This window comes from Dendrobates tinctorius, unplaced genomic scaffold, assembly GCF_039654945.1.
Source record: "Dendrobates tinctorius isolate UK_male_01 unplaced genomic scaffold, ASM3965494v1 ptg000196l, whole genome shotgun sequence".
In the NCBI taxonomy this organism is placed as follows: Eukaryota; Metazoa; Chordata; class Amphibia; order Anura; family Dendrobatidae; genus Dendrobates; species Dendrobates tinctorius.
Window position 1 is genome coordinate 9634057 of NW_027361863.1, and position 15125 is coordinate 9649181.

The 15125-nt window shown below is 42.6% G+C and overlaps 1 protein-coding gene across 1 annotated transcript in view; it reads left to right on the top strand.

Annotated features, from left to right (window-relative positions):
* The window catches only part of SLIT1 (slit guidance ligand 1), a 424914-nt gene that overhangs the window by 61555 nt on the left and 348234 nt on the right, over nucleotides 1-15125 (top strand). Inside the window, exons 3-4 of the mRNA XM_073552870.1 lie at nucleotides 1362-1433; nucleotides 4432-4503. Of these exons, the coding sequence (XP_073408971.1) occupies nucleotides 1362-1433; nucleotides 4432-4503 (144 nt within the window). The remainder of the gene's footprint in view (nucleotides 1-1361; nucleotides 1434-4431; nucleotides 4504-15125) is intronic.

Consider the following 15125-nt stretch of genomic DNA (forward strand, 5'->3'; position numbering starts at 1 on the left):
TGGCTTTACCGGACCACCTTATGCCTCCAATATCAGTCTTGAAAAGTAAAAATAAAGGAAGAGCAGAAATGTTCCGATTGGTGACGTGTTGCCACTTGTTCTCCAGGTTGGCAGCACTCATGCCCGATGTTGTTCTGCACCAGACGTGTGTTCTGTCCTCTATACAAGACCCCAAGTCTTATAATTGGGCCGTCAGGCATGTTCCATCAGATGCCAAAATATGGAAGTATCTACGAAATATGGAGCTTTTTCACGCACCATATAGAATACCTATAGCTTCCTATTCCAAAGTCGCACCACTGCACTGTATCCGCTCCATGCAGACGGTATATATATATAGATATGGTCTATGTAAGTCTTGTGTTATCAGGGGAACTTTTCAAGTTATTTTTTGGAGTTTGGAGATAAGTGCAAAGTACAATCTGATTTTCCATCAATTTTACAAAATGTTGCGTGACATTTCCTAAATTTGGCGCATCGTTAAAATAATTCAGTCTAGAACTGTACTTACATTTTTACGACTCCTGGAACGAGTTTGCAACTTCTTTTTTTTTTTACCTAAAATTATTTGAAACGCTAGACCATACCCTTTTTTGACTAGCAAAATAGAAATTTCACCGGTTGAGACGAAAAGTGATACAAACTTGTTGTATTTAATACAACGCACAGAATAATTGCAGCAAAAGCGATATTAACCGTAACGTGATGTGGTGCCGGAAAAAAAAATGTTTGTGTTTTTGATGCTTTCTGCACTGATGAGGGGAATGGTCGCAATAAGAAATAAGGGTAAATTGACATGAAAGAGATGTGCCCTGAAATTTTACACGGTGCGCCAAAAATTAGGCTGAAATTTTGTGCACATTTCCAGCACGCATAAGCTAGCAAATTACAGGATTGATTATATGCAACATTGACTTCACATCAACTGAAGTCAATGTTATGTGATCGTCAGCTCTTGGGGTTACTGTCCTGTAACATACAAAAAAAAATGCAGCAGCCACTGTGGGTGCCAGGATATATGCAAGCACTGAATATATGAATTGTGATCTGCATTGCTGCCATGTAGACTATACTTAAAAAAAAAAAAAATTTGACAATTCATGAGAGCCCACCAACCATGACAAGGTGACATTTATTGATGACCACTCACAGCCTCTCCTGCTCCTGTGTGTGACCACCAGCCACAACAAGTAGCACATTTATAGATGGAAACCTCATTTTTCTAAGCATAGTCTATGTATGGCTTGTACCTGCTCACATTTACACGTAGGTGACCACAACTTGTCCGGGAAGAAGTACGATGTATAATATGTGTTCTGGTAGCAGGAATTCATTCCAGGTTCTTGTGTTTTGTTTCGCAGGCAGCTGATGGAGAATCAGATTAGCAGCGTGGAGCGCGGAGCTTTTGACGACATGAAGGAGCTGGAGAGGCTGTGAGTGCTCGTACACAATTATCTTCACTGCTTATTATGTCACTGCGTTACCGGCAGACGCTGCCGTTCTGCACATCTCATGTTATTACACCGTCCATCCCATGGGACCTGATAATACTGACACGGGTATGAGAAAAGCGGGCGCTGTGCACCATGGCTGACTGGGGAGGACACCTCCAGAGTCTTATCTCAGGTGTATGGGGTCACTACTGAGCCGCGGCACTCCAGCTCTTGTGCAACTACAACGCTAAGCATATTCTGACATATTGTACCTACTGGTGTTGGGAGTTGTAGTTTCACAAAATCTGTGCTATCCCTGTTACATTTTCTGCATTCAGCATTTGCCACATTGATTTCCCCCACACAAAGCTCTTTTCATGTTAGTAATGTAACAACAGAATTTACAGAAGGTTCTCTGTCATCCTGATGGAGATGGCGCGTCTGTCTGCAAGATGCTGCTGTGCTGCCAGATCACATCACGGACACGTGGACGTCACAAGTCATTCCTGCAAATGTATTAGTCACAGAACATGAGCCGCACTGTCCGAATAGGAGGGAAGTGTGGGAGAAAGGTCTGGGATACAAGAGCGGGACATGAGAGACACAGACATACTGATAGATAGATAGCTGGATTAATAGATAGATAATAAATAATAGATTATACAGTTGTGGCCAAAAGTATTGACACCCCTGCAATTTTGTCAGATAATACTCAGTTTCTTCCTGAAAATGATTGTAAACATAAATTCTTTGGTATTATTATCTTCATTTAATTTGTCTTAAATGAAAAAACACAAAAGAGAATGAAGCAAAAAGCAAAACATTGATCATTTCACACAAAACTCCAAAAATGGGCCAGACAAAAGTATTGGCACCCTCAGCCTAATACTTGGTTACACAATCTTTAGCCAAAATAACTGCGACCAACCGCTTCCGGTAACCATCAATGAGTTTCTTACAATGCTCTGCTGGAATTTTAGACCATTCTTCTTTGGCAAACTGCTCCAGGTCCCTGATATTTGAAGGGTGCCTTCTCCAAACTGCCATTTTTAGATCTCTCCACAGGTGTTCTATGGGATTCAGGTCTGGACTCATTGCTGGCCACCTTAGAAGTCTCCAGTGCTTTCTCTCAAACCATTTTCTAGTGCTTTTTGAAGTGTGTTTTGGGTCATTGTCCTGCTGGAAGACCCATGACCTCTGAGGGAGACCCAGCTTTCTCACATTGGGCCCTACATTATGCTGCAAAATTTGTTGGTAGTCTTCAGACTTCATAATGCCATGCACACGGTCAAGCAGTCCAGTGCCAGAGGCAGCAAAGCAACCCCAAAACATCAGGTAACCTCCGCCATGTTTGACTGTAGGGACCGTGTTCTTTTCTTTGGATGCCTCTTTTTTTCTCCTGTAAACTCTATGTTGATGCCTTTGACCAAAAAGCGCTACTTTTGTCTCATCTGACCAGAGAACATTCTTCCAACATATTTTAGGCTTATTCAGGTAAGTTTTGGCAAACTCCAGCCTGGCTTTTTTATGTCTCGGGGTATGAAGTGGGGTCTTCCTGGGTCTCCTACCATAGTGTCCATTTTCATTCAGACGCTGACGGATAGTACGGGTTGACACTGTTGTACCCTCGGACTGCAGGGCAGCTTGAACTTGTTTGGATGTTAGTCGAGGTTCTTTATCCAACATCCGCACAATCTTGCGTTGAAATCTCTTGTCAATTTTTCTTTTCCGTCCACATCTAGGGAGGTTAGCCACAGTGCCATGGGCTTTAAACTTCTTGATGACACTGCGCACAGTAGGCACAGGAACATTTTGGTCTTTGGAGATGGACTTGTAGCCTTGAGATTGCTCATGCTTCCTCACAATTTGGTTTCTCAAGTCCTCAGACAGTTCTTTGGTCTTCTTTCTTTTCTCCATGCTCAATGTGGTACACACAAGGACACAGGACAGAGGTTGAGTCAACTTTAATCCATGTCAACTGGCTGTATGTGTGATTTAGTTATTGCCAACACCTGTTAGGTGCCACAGGTAAGTTACAGGTGCTGTTAATTACACAAATTAGAGAAGCATCACATGATTTTTCGAACAGTGCCAATACTTTTGTCCACCCTCTTTTTTATGTTTGGTGTGGAATTATATCCAATTTGGCTTTAGGACAATTCTTTTTGTGTTTTTTCATTTAAGACAAATTAAATGAAGATAATAATACCAAAGAATTTGTGTTTGCAATCATTTTCAGGAGGAAACAGTATTATCTGACAGAATTGCAGGGGTGTCAATACTTTTGGCCACAACTGTATATATGGGATAGATGGATGATAGATATATAAATAATAGTTAGATTATACATAGATAGATAATAGAGAGATAATATATGATACATAGACACATAGATAATAGATAGATAAATGATAGATAGATAATAGATAAATGATAAATGGATAGATAATAGATGATACATAGATAATAGATAAAAGATAGATGATAGAGGATAGATAGATAGCTAATAGATAGATAGATATGGGCTAGATAGATAGATAGTCAAGTGTCATGATCTCCAGTATCAGGATTAGTGGGTGTAAAACTCCAGATATTCACTTAAATGTCCTCATGTTATAGAAAGAGTCATCACTGCAGCAAATCCTTGTGAGTCATCACTGTCACTGACTTATTTTGCCCCTTGTGTAGAGTAACGTTTTTGGCTCGCAGTGACGGAGCCTTTCTCCAGCATTTCTGGCCCCGCCGCCGTCACTGAGGATTGCCCCTCCTGTGATATATACCAGTCAGTACAGGTGTCTGTAATATATACCGGGCCGCCTGTGGATATGATGGCGCTGCCTGCAGGGATTTCGCTGTGCTCCGGGCGGCTTTGTGATATTCAGGTGACAGTTACATTGTGGTCCTGGAATTAGTGCAGCCATATTGTAAGTAAACTGACTGTAGGGTATAGAATTGCATCTGATATCCTTGTTTTTTGCTTCCCTCCTTTTACTTTCAGGCGCCTTAACCGAAACCAGCTGCACACGCTGCCTGAGCTCCTATTCCAGAACAACCAGGCACTCTCCAGGCTGTGAGTACCTCCATTACATCATTGTACATTACATCTATAAAAAGTGCCAACATTCTGTTTTCTTTATATGATTTTTTTCATCTGTCAGTATTTTTTGGGGAATGGAGGCACCAATTTTGAAAAAATACAAAAGAAAAAAAGCATCATAAACTGATAAAATGCTGGTGATTTCTAATATGTTACGATATACAAGCCCTGATAGTATTAGTATCTTCATCATGTTATAACATCGCCAAAAAGTATGTGGACTCCTCAGTAATAATCTTATACAGAAGTGTTGCCCTTCATTCCAATCCACGGCCATTGATATGCACTTGGATCTCTGCATCTACCTCTGTGTTTCTGCATTTCCACTGCTGGGCTTCACACCCATGACATTGTAGTATTAGTCTTTTGATGAAATACAGAAAATCCACATTGAAGAGTAAGTAACTAATTCTTTCATTTATTTATTGATCAACCTTTGACAAATAATGAACGTTTGGAATATACCATACTTACTTTCAAAATTTTTCTCCTTCTCTTCCAAACATTATGGCGCGGTGCTGTTTTATCTGCCCAGTTCAGGCTACATAAGAATCTGCTTTCAACTGCTGCTGAGCGAGAACTTACAATGGAGTACAGGATTTTGCCTGTATGAGCCTTTATCCTTGGTTCTCAGACAGAGAAAATCTTGTACACATTGTTTTAAATAATGGATTTTTTTGCTGATCTGGTGTAGAAAGCAGATTCTTAGGGGGCTTGAACCAGGCAGTTAAAACAGCAAAATAATGATATGGATGGATGGATTTTCTATCTATCTATCTATCTATCTATCTATCTATCTATCTATCTATCTATCTATCTATCTATCTATCTATCTATCTATCCTTTGCAAAGGCTGATAAATAATTAAATTAAGAGAAAAAAAATGAGTTACTCTTTAGATTATTCCCACTCGGGCCCTTATTTACCAAGCTATACATTGTATTTCAGGGTAGGAAGTGTTCATTTGGCTTCAGTGATGCCCAAATTGGCAGGTCGGCTAATAACATGTCGGACCAGAGAACTTATTTCAATTGGCTTTCTCAGCTGCCGTCTGACATTGTGCACACAGGATGACTTGCAGAAATGGATGTGATTATGGTGGAGTCACTGATCCGTTGTGGAGATTGCATGGTGCTTGGTTTTATGCATTTTTTTATAATGAGGGTCATGGGGTATTTCCTCTGCAGGGCCATTCTGAGGGTGGTCCACGTGCTCTTCGCCATGTAGTGTTTTCTGGTCACTATAGTTTTGTGATATTTACCGGTGAAGGATCTAGAATGGTGGTGGGTACATTACATTATTCTGGGCTGATTTTGTAACAGGAGTAAATGGCGATATGGAGTTAATATTGGAAATTGCATCATTAAAGTTTTCTCTTTTACTCTGTTACCGACATTATTCTGAGCTGGAAAGAATGATTAATGGGTATAAAATGAGGATACCAGGTACAAAGAGTAGACAATGTGTCATCAGTGCAGGAGACCCCTCTTTCCACTCCTTCCTCGGCCTGCCCGCACCTATCATTGGGGTATTATGATGCGCCGACGTATCACCTGTAATCCGGTGCCGGGACTGTTGCTATGTTATTGGAATAACTAGGAGTTACAGTTCAGTCTTGGGGATCTCTTTGTGTCTTTCTTACCGTTTCCTAATCCACCTTAATAAGGAGCCATGCTGCGGAGACGCGTGATTATGCAGGAATTATCTGCAAGCCTTATAGTGAGGATGAGCGATCAGCTTTTGTCCTTCACCGCCCTTATTATGGTGTTTTGTCTCATTCAGATGAACCTTTCATGGAGATTTATATTGGTGAATTTCCTAACGATTGTCTTTTTTTTAATCTCACTTCCTCCTATGATGGCGCCATTTGTGAGTGATGATGTGATGAGATGGTTCCGGAGCTGTGGGTGTATATCTTATACATGTGTGCACTGGGGGACACAAGCAGAAAAGGGCTCTATATGGGCTCTTTCCTGTCTAATAGCTTATAATTAGCGGGTCTGACCCCATTCTGTGTCTGTGGTGTTCTGGCATTTGCCGTGTCCCATCCATGGTTTACCAGTCACCGCTCTGTACAGTGGGGAAAAAAAGTATTTAGTCAGTCAGCAATAGTGCAAGTTCCACCACTTAAAAAGATGAGAGGCGTCTGTAATTTACATCATAGGTAGACCTCAACTATGGGAGACAAACTGAGAAAAAAAAATCCAGAAAATCACATTGTCTGTTTTTTTTTCATTTTATTTGCATATTATGGTGGAAAATAAGTATTTGGTCAGAAACAAAATTTCATCTCAATACTTTGTGATATATCCTTTGTTGGCAATGACAGAGGTCAAACGTTTTCTGTAAGTCTTCACAAGGTTGCCACACACTGTTGTTGGTATGTTGGCCCATTCCTCCATGCAGATCTCCTCTAGAGCAGTGATGTTTTTGGCTTTTCGCTTGGCAACACGGACTTTCAACTCCCTCCAAAGGTTTTCTATAGGGTTGAGATCTGGAGACTGGCTAGGCCACTCCCGGACCTTGAAATGCTTCTTACGAAGCCACTCCTTCGTTGCCCTGGCGGTGTGCTTTGGATCATTGTCATGTTGAAAGACCCAGCCACGTTTCATCTTCAATGCCCTTGCTGATGGAAGGAGGTTTGCACTCAAAATCTCACGATACATGGCCCCATTCATTCTTTCATGTACCCGGATCAGTCGTCCTGGCCCCTTTGCAGAGAAACAGCCCCAAAGCATGATGTTTCCACCACCATGCTTTACAGTAGGTATGGTGTTTGATGGATGCAACTCAGTATTCTTTTTCCTCCAAACACGACAAGTTGTGTTTCTACCAAACAGTTCCAGTTTGGTTTCATCAGACCATAGGACATTCTCCCAAAACTCCTCTGGATCATCCAAATGCTCTCTAGCAAACTTCAGACGGGCCCGGACATGTACAGGCTTAAGCAGTGGGACACGTCTGGCACTGCAGGATCTGAGTCCATGGTGGCGTAGTGTGTTACTTATGGTAGGCCTTGTTACATTGGTCCCAGCTCTCTGCAGTTCATTCACTAGGTCCCCCCGCGTGGTTCTGGGATTTTTGCTCACCGTTCTTGTGATCATTCTGACCCCACGGGGTGGGATTTTGCGTGGAGCACCAGATCGAGGGAGATTATCAGTGGTCTTGTATGTCTTCCATTTTCTAATTATTGCTCCCACAGTTGATTTCTTCACTCCAAGCTGGTTGGCTATTGCAGATTCAGTCTTCCCAGCCTGGTGCAGGGCTACAATTTTGTTTCTGGTGTCCTTTGACAGCTCTTTGGTCTTCACCATAGTGGAGTTTGGAGTCAGACTGTTTGAGGGTGTGCACAGGTGTCTTTTTATACTGATAACAAGTTTAAACAGGTGCCATTACTACAGGTAATGAGTGGAGGAAAGAGGAGACTCTTAAAGAAGAAGTTACAGGTCTGTGAGAGCCAGAAATCTTGATTGCTTGTTTCTGACCAAATACTTATTTTCCACCATAATATACAAATAAAATGAAAAAAAAACAGACAATGTGATTTTCTGGATTTTTTTTTCTCAGTTTGTCTCCCATAGTTGAGGTCTACCTATGATGTAAATTACAGACGCCTCTCATCTTTTTAAGTGGTGGAACTTGCACTATTGCTGACTGACTAAATACATTTTTCCCCACTGTATATTATGTAGTGAATGTGCCTGGTCCTGCAGCTCCTTTCCATTCAGATGAATAGAGGACTCTGAGCTTCAGAACCAGACTCAATCACTGCAAAACGTACAGTGCTTTGATTGGTAAACCAACCAGTTTCAGAACAGCGCTTACAAGCTAGACAGCAGCGGTGGTCGGTCTCCCAAGGCAACGAGCTGTAAACAAAAGAAAAGTGTTAATATCTCGAGAACAGTTGCAAATTTTTACATGCAGTAAACTGGAAAAGTGCTTGCCTTTTTCGAGGGCTATCCATAAGTATACTAATCTATGAATCTGAAAAATAACCATTTAAGTATTGTATTGCATCCTTTACAATAAGTCTTGGCTCAAAGATCTACAGGAGGCCCCTAATTGGGCAAATATTTTCTGTTCTCAAGAAAATGTGTCCCGTTTGTAAATTTTGGCTATAAATGTAACGTCGACTTCATAAGTAGAATCAGGAATGGTTACAACGTACGGAGGTTCCGCTCCTTCCTATGTGTGGTAGGTCTATTCTTGCTTCCCTTTCTTGTATTTTTTTGTGTCGTCTGGAAAGACCCAATGTGAGATGTTCATTCAAGCCTCCGACGATGTAAATGTAGCTCGGATCTACCCTGATACAAAACCAAGTGAGCGACATTAGTGATTTGGAGAAAGCGCGATCGTCGCAGCCCTCCCACATTGTTCCCCGGCCATTCTCCACCAGCGTTGAGCTGCTCAATGACGGCCGGGTCTTTAGAAATCGCAGGGCTCTGCTGTCACTTTCTGCCTGTTTTGATCTCTCCTAAACACCATAATTAATCCAATTGCAACAGGAAAAACACAAGTGAAGGAATGTTAAATCTGGCTCAGTCCGCCCTCTAAGCTGACACCCGTAGTAAATAAGAGACATTTGCATATATTTATCATGTAACGCTGTATGGCGGGTCTGCCGCTCCGAGCAACAGATCTCCGGTCCTGCCATTTATAAATATCAGATGTCAATGTTTTTCTCTTCATCTTCCCATGTTCTCTGCTTTATTTTATTTTTTGGGGATTTGAGATTTTTTTTTTAAAATTTGGAAGAATTTTTTTTTTTTTTTACATAAAAAAATAATTTTGTTTATATGCAAAGACATTTGTTTAGACGTACATGTATAATCCTGAGTCATACACCGTGTGAGTCAGCTTCTAGACGGCTCCAAAAAAATGTCTTATTTTGGGACATCTTGGCAGATAGACACTGATTTGCATTGAAAAATATAAATTTAATGACAATGACAATGGCCATAGCTGTGTGTTAACTTGTCTTCTGCTTCCTATCTTTTCACATAATACCTGTATAAAAGCCATGGACCTTTATGCACTTGAGCTGAAACGTATTTTGGTGCATATATCAATCTACTATGTGCAGGAAAAATTCCCAATTCTCATGATCTGTGATTGGCCATGACACCTCTTTTGAGTGGGAGGTTCCTCTTCATCAGTATTCTGCCAGTACTGTAGGTGTGGGGACTTCCTTTACCTCATTTCCCAGCATGCATTTCGTCTGGCATTGTCCAATAGCTTTTCTTTTGTTTTTAACTGAAAATCCACCTCTCTATTAGGAGATCAGGAACTGACAAAGTCTGACCTTACACAGTATAGAAAAACAAAGGCCCTCCCTCCACTTACTGTAGAAAGACAAAGACCCACCCCCATTTCCTGTCAGGAGACAAAGACCCTCCCCTACTTCCTGTCAGGAGACAAACACCTGCCGCCACATCCTGTAGAGAGACAACGACCTACACTTCCTGTTGAGGGAAAAAGATCCGCCCAACTTCCTGTAAAAAGAAAAAGACCCTCCTCTACTTCCTATTAAGAGAAAAAAAAACACCAGACTTCCTATAGAAAGACAAAAACCCGTTCCCACTTCCTGTAGAAAGACAATACCCTCCCCCACTTCCTGTCAAAAGACAAAGCCCCACCCACACTTCCTATTGATAAACAAAGACCATTCCCCACTTCCGGTTGAGATACAAAGTCCCACCCCCACATCCTGTAGTGAGACAAAGATTTGCCACATTTCTTGAAGAAAGACAGACTCTACCCCACTTCCAGTCAAAAGACAAGGTCCAGCTTCCACTTCCTGTAGTGAGGCAAAGACCCGCCCACACTTCCTGTTGCTAGACAAAGGCCCGCCCCCACTTCCTGTAGAGAGACAAAGACCACTCCCCACTTCCTGTAGAGAGACAAAGGCCACTCCCCACTTCCTGTAGGGAGACAAAGACCCTCCTCTCACTTCCTGAAATCTGTCTTGGTGTCTCCACTCCTAGAGACGGATTACACTGTGTGAAGGTATGCGCCGACGATCCAGAAGTGGCAGCACTTTGGACGCAGCGCTTGGTCGCCATGCCCGTAGCGCTGCTGTCTATTGAATGCAGGTGAATCCTCTGTGTTCATTGAACCGTGTGGAATCTCTTCATCCAACACATTGCATGAGTGAAATTTTTCTTGCAGAGACTCGCATCTCCGCAAGATAAATAGACATGCTGCGGTCTGGAGAGACGCGCCGCATGTCCGTCTCCGCTGGTGATCCGCAGTTGTCTGTGCACGCATAGTGGATATAGGATTTCTTGAAATCCATCCACTATGCTGTAACAGCTGGACCCTGCGGGTTGGATGCTGCATAAGTACGAATCGTCCAACCTGCAGCGTATACTGATCGTTGGTACGTACCCTGATAACTTGTCACATCTTGCTGGCATGTTAGATACTTCTCTCTTCCCTATGACACTTCTTGGTTGGCTTACTTTACACCAAAATTGGCAAAATGATGTCACAAGTCATTAATAAATGTGCCATATTTTCACTTTCTATAAACCGTGCTCTGCTCATCTAAAGCCACATGTAGAGATTCTATAAGTATTATGGATCTTTTATCATAGTTTCATCAGCGCATGGATTTCTCACCTGGACATGGTCAATATCAACATCAAGGAGCTGCTGTCTAAAGGGAACAATATTTAATACTGACAAATAAAAGGGATCTTCCATAAACAAAGTATATCATCACCTAACCATGGGATAGATCAATGTATGACTGCTGGGGCTCTGACTCCTGAGGTCACCATGACAATGGAGCGCCCAGATTCCCTTTTGTGAAAGAGGTGTTAATGAGCATGTGCATCCATCACTCCTACAGAAAGTCACACATGCTCATTAAGGCTTCATTCACACAGTGGACTTACTTTTATCCCCTCTCATGCTGGGTTGGTGCCCAAACAGTAAGACCCCCAGTGATCATAAATGTATTAGCTATACTGTGGATGGGTGAAGGCTAAAAAAAAAAATGTGACAGCCCATTTTAATATGACTATTTGATATTAAATATTTATGTTAGTACTTTCTCCAGATCTCCGGACATATAGTTTGCTGATTCACAGTGTATCGGAGTTTTCCCCTCCAGTTTTTGCACGTGCTCCAAGCTGTAGATAAAGTCTCTTTACAGACAGTAAATAAGCCGGGGATATTACAGATTTCCTTGGAGCCCCTTCCCGCTTTTCTCCCACTTCTGTCGCTCTGTGCTTTCTTTTACTGGATACTTTACAAGCTGTGACACTGGTAATAAACGTAACATAAAAATCCGAGACAGATGTTGCAGTCCACGATCTTTAGAGCCTCCTTACATTTCATCCTCCCGGTATCCCGGGCATTGTATTTCATCCCACACGTAGCCGATAGTGTCGCTCGTAGGCAGGACGCTGACACATCTCCTTTCCATGTGTTTCTATAGACATTTGTTATCTGAGATGGGTTAATACCAGCGCTAAGAAAGCGGGCTGCCGAGTAGGGGAAAGGATGCCCGGAAAAAGGGAAAACTTTACTACAAATTATCTATCTTTATTAGTTATTATTATTATTATTATCAGCAGCGTTTGTCTTATAGTGACTCATTTACATATAATTGGATATAGAAAAATGAGGAGAGAGCTCTCCATGCTTACTTCTATGTAGGGAAACAAGAAACAAGAAAAAAGGTACAAGAAAAAAGGTGATCATATTCCCTACTGTAACTAAGTAAGTAAACAGCAAGAATACATTTAAAGGGGATATTCCAGGACTTGGCAGCCGGCTGTCAATCAGATTGACCTTGGAAGTCCCCCCTTCCCGTCACATCAGCAGAGGCAGCTGAATCCCCGGCAGGAGCGGCTTGCCCCCCCCGTCACATCAGCAGAGGCAGCTGAATCCCCGGCAGGAGCGGCTTGCCCCCCCCGTCACATCAGCAGAGGCAGCTGAATCCCCGGCAGGAGCGGCTTGCCCCCCGTCACATCAGCAGAGGCAGCCGATTCTCCGGCAGGAGCGGCTTGCCCCCCGTCACATCAGCAGAGACAGCTGAATCCCCGGCAGGAGCGGCTTGCTCCCCGTCACATCAGCAGAGACAGCTGAATCCCCGGCAGGAGCGGCTTGCCCCCCCCCTGTCACATCAGCAGAGACAGCTGAATCCCCGGCAGGAGCGGCTTGCCCCCCCCCGTCACATCAGCAGAGACAGCTGAATCCCCGGCAGGAGCGGCTTGCCCCCCCGTCACATCAGCAGAGACAGCTGAATCCCCGGCAGGAGTGGTTTGTCCCCTGTCACATCAACAGAGGCAGCTGAATCCCCGGCATTTTTACTTTTTTTTTGGCAAATTTACTCTTTTTCACAATAGATAACTGCTGCAAAAACGTTTGATAACTTCCCTGCAAAATTCATCCTCTACTTTGTAACAGATATTGGGTAATAATCAGTCTGGTGAAAAGTATTAAGTAACTTTAAAAATGTTATTGTGAATGGCCTTTGTACATGAAAAGAGCAATCTGTTGTTACAGGCCATGGTGAAGGTTAATGTTATGTCTGGGGTCTGTAGGGACAGGAAGGAGCCGCTGTCACGGGGATCACTATGGCCGCCACATCGTACTCTGCTCCAAAGTTTTTCAACTATGGGTAAAGTTAATGTAGTTTTCCTTCAGTAAAGATAACTGCACTTTCTCGTGTATATTAGTGCACTTTATGATTAAGATTAATGTATCAAGATCCATTAAGAAGAAAAGAAGCTGCGCACCAATTCAATGCACGGCCATATATCGGGATACTCTTTTGGGCTTGTTGAGTTTAATGCTCCATTCAGATTATGATAAAAGGAATATCCTACCAGATAACGTTTTCCATCCTTTACTTCTTTTCGGAAAGACCCAGTGATAAATCACAGACCTAACATGCGGCTAAAGGAAACCATAATGGAAAAGACAGAGAGATAGCAGAAGGGAAGAGCGGGGGCCTAATGGCTTGTAATGCTGCCAGCGTAATCGCTCTTGTCTTCTGGTGGATCATCTGCTTGTGAATGTATAGCAGTTCGGAAAACAGCAGGACCCTATAGAATGTTGTGGTTTTTTTTTTTGTTTTTTTTTTATAGTCCAGACCCCCCAAAAAAAAGTACAAAAAAAAATAAAACCAATGCAACAACACAGCTGTGCACCACTGGCTGGAGGAACGCATTGAGGAATGTGCGCGAAGGAAAGGAACGCCTTATGGTCACCGTGGCTAATCTAAAGTAGCATTCCTCTTTTTATTCCTATTGTCTTTGTTACTATTTTTTGTTTGTTTTGGGCCGACAGAGCCGAGTCCTTGCTGTGCTTCCTAAAAGGCTCAGCCGGAGGGAACAGCTGATGCACCAGACATTGGAGTCCCAACATTCTGCTCCCCTGGAGCTCCGGGATCTCCTCTCCTTCCATTATGCGCTGCTGCGGCTCGTGTCCCGCTGGGTATAATTAATGCTTTGCCCTTCTTGGTATGTCGGTTTTGTCTACTTGAAGTGCACAAATGGGGATCGAGAGAACTTGGGAGAAAGGGACAGAGACTTTTTAGGAAATGTTATTTGGATTATTAATCATACTTGTGGCCGGGCGGCATTCATCTTCCGTGTTCGTTCATCGCCAGATTTGGAAAAAGGATTTACTAGTCGAGGGAGGTTATTGTCAGGAAATAAATGGCCTGGTTTATTTATTTTTTATTGCTTAGACGCTCTGAATATTTTATAAGCGCAGAGTGTATTGTTTTACTACTCTGTTACCATTTTCGTATCAGACAGTAAAGTGCAAAATGAACACGGCTCTTACTAGCTAGGATTTCATTTGCACTTCCAAAGCAAGTTCATCTCGTGTATTTTTTTTACAGACTGTTGAAATCCAAAAGATGGAGAATTTATTATGAGTCATATCAAAATTTTGATACATTTTTGGGGTGAATTCATCAGATTTTTTACGCCAGTGTTGTATCGAGGTACGCTGGAGTAAAATGCTCCTCTAAGGCCCCATTCAGACGTGACGTATGAGAAAAACGGAACAGTTATTTTGATCCGAATTTGAGCTGAGTGTCATAAGTTTTACTCAGGGGAAAAAAAGGAAAGTTTCTCCACCTTCTTCTTTCTGACAGTTCGTGCGGTCCAATTTTTTTTTTCACAGATCAGTAGACTTGCACCGCCGATTTTTGATGGAACCCTCAAATCAAAATCAGTCGTGTCTCAATGATTTTCCGTCGATCGTTCAGTCCGTGAAAAATCGAAGACAGGTGAATGGCCACGTAAACAATCACAGGTATGAGTGCCATCTGTGAAAACCACAGGTGGGCCCATAGGCTATGGTCGGACATGTGGGCAGTATCAAACTGAAGAACATTGAGTCCACCTGAAGTTTTGATTTACTCCCCCACTCAAGAGCCACATAGCAGCTGCAAGGTTTGCACTATGAGCTCTCTTGAAGGAGAAGGCAGAGGGCCCACCGGAGGAATCTCCGATTATGCGGTGGGCCAGTCCTACCCTGGATAGAGGCCATAATGAATGTAGCACATCTTTCAGCGTTAGGTCTCATACTCACTTGTGAGAAACTCACACAAGAATCGTGTGAGTCTC